Raw genomic sequence first — 7847 nt, forward strand, 5'->3', positions numbered from 1 at the left:
ACAGCGGTCTCGCAATTCAGAGAGTACACTCGATGACGCTTCTGAGATCGTGCTCACTCCCTTGGCACAAAGCATTGAGCCCACTAAAAAAATTCGTATTTGTCTTTTGAGAAAATAAATATTATGACTTTGAAATTAGTGCTGGTTTGTGTTAGTTGGTAGGAATTCGTGGTACAGCTACTTCCGCACCTCTGAAGAACGTGTTTTACCCTTGTCTCACTTTCTTCGGAGGAGGGCAAGTAACTACATCACAAATCCAATGTTTTTTTATGATTACCTTTACTTTAAACTTTTTGCATACAAAAAAACCGTAAGAACCGTTACGGAACATTTTTGTTTTCGATCCAGAACAGAAAAGAAACGGAACATTTTGCGGTGGAACGAAACTAAAACCGAAACGAAAAACATTTCGTTCCGACAACCTGCTTGTGCTGATGCTGCGTGCGAAACTAAGTTCCACATGTGTATTTGCGCGCCGGGCAAGATTCTGACATACAATTAACAGGTGCACCTTGTTATTATGAATAAAATGAGCCATTCATTAGAGTGGACGTGGATGACCAGACAAGCTACACGTTGCCAACGCCTTCCCACCACGTAAGGTGCCAAGAGGGTTCCAACTTGTCTTCGCACTCTCGCGCACCACTAAAACCCTTGTAGCGCGGAAGAAGGCAATGTAAAATCGGCCGAAGTAGCTGTGCCTTCGACGCTGCTGAATTTACTTGGAACAGGAGAGACAAGGCCGAAATATCGGTGGCTACGGCTGTAGCGTCCCAGCTAGAGTCATGAAGGCTGTCCTGTATCTTTGGCTCTGTCGCTTGCTTGCTTGCTTGCTTGCTTGCTTGCTTGCTTGCTTGCTTGCTTGCTTGTGCCTTGATTGCTTGCTTGCTTGTGCCTTGATTCTTGGCTCCTACTCTACTCCCACCTCCCACCACCCCTAAGGGGGATTGGCTATGCAACCGGCAGTTAATATAAGGGGAAATATCTTGAATTGAATTCAGACAAAGGATGATGAATCAATCAGTCGACTAGGGTATAAACGAAAATTGAAGAATGAGTAGTTTATGTAACAATAAAGATAAGAATATTACAATAGCGTGGAAAACAATCAACTAGTTAGAGCATTGTCGAAGTACCAAATTTTGATTTGGAATAACATTAACAAATAATTCCTTTTCTGCCATCAATAAGTTCGTATTCGGCTAGGCAGACGTTCCTGTTGCTGTAGCCTCGAGAAGGCTTCTCAATGGAATGAATATTTTGAGAATCCAGAGTAATTCATAAGCTTCTGAAAAAAATTTTCGAAATGCTTTTTCTTATGGCTAGTGAAACTATAGCTGGTAAGTAGGAATAATCAATGTATTTAGACTCTAGACAATAACAGCATGGAGGAGAGGTTACCAGACCAGACTTGTACAAGTAAAAATTAAGTGAGCGTATACGGCATCCAATTTTTGTAATCGACACTTGCAAGTAGCGAGTGGGAATGGAATGGAAAAAATACAACTCTTTCTGCAGCGTTGCGAGCCCGACGGGCTCGCAACGCAGCAGCAGATCGGGAAGATCTCGCGTTGCCAATAACCAGGCACAGCCATAACGGGGAGCACGCCGCTGTGAATCTCTCATCCGGGTTTGTAGTCATGGCCATGTACTTGGCACCGAACATGTCAAAAGGGCACGTCGCCGAGTACATCGAGAAGGCAATGCATCGATACAGCACCGAGTTCAAACGCGGTCCCTTCATACCCGTCGGAGATCTGAACGTTGACATCATGCAAAGCGATTGGCTAGTCCAACACATGATGTCACGTTACGCTCTCCAATGCGCATCGTTCGACTGCAAACGTCCCACCACCATCAGGGGCACCTGTATCGATGTTGTCTTCTCGAACTTTCCATTGCGTCCCAACATCGATGATCCCATGGCAACATAATTTACTGATCATAAAGCAATCATCTCTAAAAGGAAACGAGTCGCTAAGCTCATCGAGGGATGCCCCCCCCCCCCTTCTTGTACTTTGTAAAAGAACTTCTCTTGTGTACATACAATGTTCATAGTTCAACCAAATGTATATATACTTCATCAAAATGTATATAGTGCATCCAACTGTAAATAATAAACATTGTGTATGTAATGCATCACTGTCAACGTTGTCACGTCTATATATGATGGTAGAGGAATGTGTACAGAGCATTCGCGCGTTACCCGATCACCTCCGAGCAAGCTCCTATAACATCATCTCCTTTGTAGATATGGCGGTGCATTTAAAAAAAAATTATATCTAGCCCCTTATCCTACATTCACCACAGCCCTCCAAGGGTACAAATGTGAATAAAGACGTGTCAACAACAGCAACAACGCCAACGTGGCATTGGTGAGACCGTGTTCGCAGGGAATTAACGCACCGCTAAACATTGGGGCTGCACGTTTCAACTTCAATGGTTAACTATCTGTACGTAGTGCTTGGGCGGTGTTTTTTTTCAGTTTTGACTATTGCTGTATGGTATGATATTTCGTCGCTGTCGTACAGCATACAGGTACATAGATCATGTGCGCAAGGTAGAAGACTCACGTTGAACGTTATTTACTCGATGTACAATACCTTGCTATTACTACTCCGACTCGAACATTTCAGTTGACGTAACTGTGTGGGAGTCTGTATCACTTTTCCTGAACAAGTGAAAGCACGATAACGAAAATTGCAAGGGAAGCAGAAAGCCTGCGGCACAGTCGAATAAGCAGAACCGACATTTCAATACAAGACGGAAACCTCCAGCAGGAAACAGCCCGCACATGCGGACAGTTGGGGGTGGTTGTAAATGCTTCAAGGAACGGTGCTAAAAATTCTGTAGTGATTGGTGAAAGTTCTAAATCCTGCGCTACATGCAGCTCCACTATTGCGAAACGTTAGGTACGGCGTAGCACGGGCACCCAGCGATTCCCCTTCGTAGAGTTCCCCCTGCTGCCCTTGCTAAACAGTCGATGACGTAAATTTTTTAGGTAACCATGCAGCGTTTCCCGGCACAAGTAGAATCTTGTTGGGGAGATTCGGAAACTCTGTGTGCGAAATGGGCGCTACTTTTTGCTGCGCTTTATCGTCGTCCTGCTTGTTACGGCAGTTAGATACTTGTCTGCAGCGATGAGGGTGGCGATTTGGGCTTGTTGGTATGGTTGCATGATAATTGATGGTAGCGCAGGCCAAAAACACGGACAAAAGAAGGCACATGAGGCACCATAGCGCTGTGGTGTCTCATGTGCCTTCTTTTGTCCGTGTCTTTGGCCTGCGCTACCATCAATTGTCTGCAGCGAGTTCCGCCAGGTTGTTTACCTCGTCAGATGTAGCGACGAAGGCGCTGGAGAAGCGGTGGTAGGAGGAGCAATCGCGTGCTGATCAAGCCGCATGAAATCTGCCGATGGGTGACAAGCCGGGCCCCTAAAGTGCTCCGCATTTAAAACGACAAGACATACACAAAACGCACACCGTGTTCAGGCATGCATATTCTGGCTGGTTGCTTAATGAATTATAAGCGTTTTTCCGTTCCTCGCCTCTAATGAGACTGCGAATCTGATTTTATATATTGCAACATCACGCAAAAACATCATAGTTAAACCGCATAATTAAAACAGAAACACTAAATTCTGAAGCCCTCCCCATCCAGAAGCGTCCCTATTGCAAAACCCAGCGCCACTAGGTGCCAGCGTCCAGTGCCATGCCTGATTATGGGCCCAGCGTCGCGCTGGATACTGGGCCGCTGGAGAGGCGTTTTACTGGGAGGCGCTGGGTGCTCAAGCTCAAAACGGCTCTACAGCGTAAAAACGGCGGTGCTTACGTGCCCTACATAAATATATTACTAAAGAAAGGCATATAGAGAGCATTATTGCAATAAAAAAAAGGCGTATGAAAAAAAAAAAAAACTCAACCACCAGGATTCGAACTCGCCACCTCTGAATCTCCAAGCGAGTACTCTACCACTGCGCCACGTTGAAACACGTCAAGAACGCTGTAATATTTCCGTGTTGCGTATTCAAGGAAGACGCGATCTTCCTCTCCAAATCACGCTTGCTTCTTTATTAGACACAAACAAAGGGTGGCCGGAAACGAATGAAATGCCCAAAATGGGATGAGCGCTAGGTTTCTTTAGGAATTCCCGTTTTAACTCCGAAAAATATCAAATGGATCGAGGACCAGCGTACAGTTTGACGGCTGTTACTGCCGATTTTTAACAGCCGTTTCTCGCCCTTGCTAATGATGAACATGTACAGAAGCTTTATGATGACGCGTTCGAAAAACACGCGCCTGCATGAATTCATACTGAGTATAAAACCGCTCAGCAAAAACAAATAAAATTCGTTGAAAAAAGATGCCGGTGTGTTAGTTTACTAACGCGTACCAGTTGACACGTATGTGTTCTCACGTATGAGTCGGAGAACTACCGCCGAGTGCGGCCGGCTGCTTTCGGTGAGCCTGCGTTCGTTGCTGAAAGCGCGTCGCATCGATGGTCATCGCTCCTTGTGCGGACACCGTACACAAGAAAAAATGGTCAATTTAGGTTAACGGATGTCCAGACTATACCTTACAGTAAATCTTACACGTTGGAACTGCGTGTACTTAAACCAAGAAGCGCCGGTGGCATATAGACGGACTCGGCCGGTACGCTAGGCCTAACACTCGCTGGGAGCCGCACTGGGTAGGACCGATCTGGGCGCAGATGAGTTGCGATGGTTGAAGTTCCTGCATTTTAGCCTCGAAACCTTTTTAACTGTTACCTAACGTATTGCTGAAGTAAGTGGAAGTGCGAGAATTGCCCGAGATGCGTTTCCGGTGTGGCGATATCGAACGACGGCTGTTTTTTCTGGCCTCCGTTAGGAGGGGTCGCGAAGCCAGAGCTCATTTAGTTCTTGCCATTTGCACGGCGATGTAACAATTTGCTCTATATGTTCAGACCAATGCCTCCAGACTTATAAACATTAAAATATGAAGTCATTACCGCAACACATCACGAATGCAAAACTGATATATATGAGCGGCACGCACGAAATGTGTATTCACTGCTCGTGCTCCGCAAAAATTAACGACTTCATTAGCACTGCATGAATAAAAAAAAAAGCGTGGTAGAAAGCAAACTTATTAGTGTTGGCTGCTTTGGGTTATTAACATATTTTCCTCCACATTCGTCAGGCAAACAATAAAAGTGACCGTGATTTCACGTATATCATATCACGTATTATGAAAATAGCTCCTTGTCTTTCTCTGCAAAGCTAGAATTTGTGACACATGTTTGGGACCCGTTAGGATAGCATCTATCGGTACCATCGAATCAGACATTCGATATTCAACGATACCAAAGCATTGCGCCGCGCACGATACTGAAAGCAGCGCTCGGCACTGGCAGAACAGGGCGGGCTCCAGTATGTGCCAGCGCACGCCAGTGAGAATTCCAGCGTCTCCAGCGCTTCCCAGTGAGCGCCAGCGTCACAGCGGCAAAGCCAGTGGCTCTACCAGTGCGACCGAGCTCTTTCCCAGTGCTTTCACCGACGTCCCAGTGAATTCGAGCGTATACCAGTGTTCCCAGTGCGGTCCAGCGCCAAAAAACGTACTGGTATCACGCTGGGGGTACTGGAACGGCGCTGGTTTTTGCAATAGGGGTTGCAATGCATGCGCACCAAGCATTTAACTCAGTCGAAAAAGTGTCACGTGTGTTGAACATATTGCGTACCATCGCTCTTGCAAACCGCGAACCTCGAACGAAACATGCATAGGAAGCGGTGGCGCCATCGCCTACCATATTTGCACGCATATTACAAGGTCTCTCTACCACTGGTTATTTCGCTTGGGTTGGATACACGCCACCATTTCGCTAATGTTGGCTAAGAAAGTGAAACAGCAACATTTCTGCCACGGTGATACAGTAGTGGTTAAGGTGGCCGGCTGCTGGCTCGAGAGGCGCGGGCTAAATTCCAGCCGCAATGGCACAACTCCGAAGTATTCCACTTGGGAGCTGCGCTGCTTGAATTGACAACAAAATGCCAAACGAATGCGGGCTCCTTTATTTGTATTGTGGCAATCGCCACCTGTGTCTTTGCACAAAAAGCTCTCAAAATGGATTTTCTTTGTAAAAAAACCTGTTAGAACTGCTGAATGGCCGCTGTCAAAATATGGCCTTTTAGGAACTTATATAGAATATTAAAAAAAAACACATTTAGGCACCATGCTTGCGAACAGAACAGTAACGAGCCCGTCGCCTGTGTAGCCAACAGACGTGTAACCTTTAGTAGCAATGTTCAGCAATGCTTTCTCAAACCTTTCTTTAATATCAATTTCAAGGTGCGACTTTCGAGGCACATCTTAGTCATTTACAGTAGCGCATTAATACTACATTTTCTTTTTTTTTTCACATTATCCTATAGAATGCCGGTTACTAGCATCAGGTTAGCCTCCCTCCTTTAATTTACACTATCTCCTATCTAGTTTTACCGTTTCCACGCCCCACAATTCCATCTCTTGTCTTTCTAGGACACGCCAGAAGTATCCTGTGTTTCACTCACATTGTTCGTGGATTCACTTCGCTGCTTTGTCCTCACTATTCTGGTTCTTCTTGTGCAGGCGAACGTATACCATTATGGACCCTGATGATTTCATCGACATTGACAACGTCCCTATGCCGACCATGTTTTCAGAAGACAACGTGCGTTCGGCCATGCAGTACGAGCCCAGCGCAAGCGACGTCGTCATCGTCACTTACCCTAAATGTGGCACGACGTGGGTTCAGTACATTGTGGCCCACATTTTGACGAAAGCGGAGCCGCCCAAGAACCCGGCTGAATACATGCTCTGCTCTCCACTGATGGAGCTGTTGGGGGCAGAGAGTGTCGTAAGATCTGAACGAATAGGACCCTTGACCACGCACATCCCGCTGAGCAATATGGTGTTCTCCGAGCAAGCGAAGTATATTTACGTAGCCAGGAACCCTTATGACTGCTCCGTTTCGTGCTATTACTTCTTCAAAGGCATGACACCAAGACGCGTAAAAGACGTGTCCTTTGGCGCGTTTCTTAAACTCTTCCACTCCGGGAAGACCGTCTGCGGCGACTACTTCAACCACCTCATTCCCTGGTACGAGATTAGAAATGAACCAAACGTGCTGTTCATCACGTACGAGCAGCTGAAGAAGAACACGGGTGAGGTAGTTCTCAAGATTGCCGATTTTCTCGGCGATGAACATGGTAGGGCCTTACGCGAGGACAAGCAGTTTTACGAAAAGGTGTTGCAGTCATCAAGTCTTGGAAACATGAAGAAAGTCTTCAACTACACCCCTGCTGAGCGTGTGAAAGCACTGGGAGAACTGCCGCCCAGCAAATTGCTCAAATCTCTGGAGTCTTTCAAGGGATTGAGAGTAGACAAGAATGAAATGCACGAGGGCACGGCTTTCGTGCGCAAGGGGCACATTGGAGAGTGGCGCACTCACTACACAGCAGAGTATATTACCAGGACTAAAGCCTGGATAGCGCAGAAGACCAAGGGGTGTGACGTAATGAACTTGTGAAAAGACTTGGATCTTCCGTAATGAGAATTACGGGGCGTACTCTTGGATGACACTTTTCAGAGACATTGAATGAATGAATGAATGTTCTTTATTGCACACATATCTTATACAAAACAAGCACAAACTGTATGGTACCATAGCCAAAGGCTAGTGCGGGTCCCATTGGAAGTATACATAACTGAAACTGTAATACTTCTAATTAAAATAAATTGAAGTAAAGAATTCAAATTTGATATTTTCATACAAGAAATAGTGTTTTTCTGCTAACAATAGTCGCTTGAGTTCGATTGAAGAAAGAGAAA

General features: G+C 45.8%; 1 protein-coding gene across 1 annotated transcript; it reads left to right on the plus strand.

The window, feature by feature from the left end:
* Window positions 1–6621: 6621 nt before the first annotated feature.
* On the plus strand, window positions 6622–7545 carry LOC119376602 (sulfotransferase ssu-1-like). The gene has a single exon (XM_037646385.1). The coding sequence runs from the start codon at window positions 6622–6624 to the stop codon at window positions 7543–7545; it is 924 nt and encodes a 307-aa protein (XP_037502313.1).
* The last annotated feature ends 302 nt before the right edge of the window (window positions 7546–7847 follow it).

Source organism: Rhipicephalus sanguineus, unplaced genomic scaffold, assembly GCF_013339695.2.
Source record: "Rhipicephalus sanguineus isolate Rsan-2018 unplaced genomic scaffold, BIME_Rsan_1.4 Seq1648, whole genome shotgun sequence".
In the NCBI taxonomy this organism is placed as follows: domain Eukaryota; kingdom Metazoa; phylum Arthropoda; class Arachnida; order Ixodida; family Ixodidae; genus Rhipicephalus; species Rhipicephalus sanguineus.

Excerpts from the sequence above, each read along its gene's own strand:
- LOC119376602 (XM_037646385.1), top strand. The coding sequence starts at position 6,622 with ATGGACCCTGATGATTTCATCGACATTGACAACGTCCCTATGCCGACC.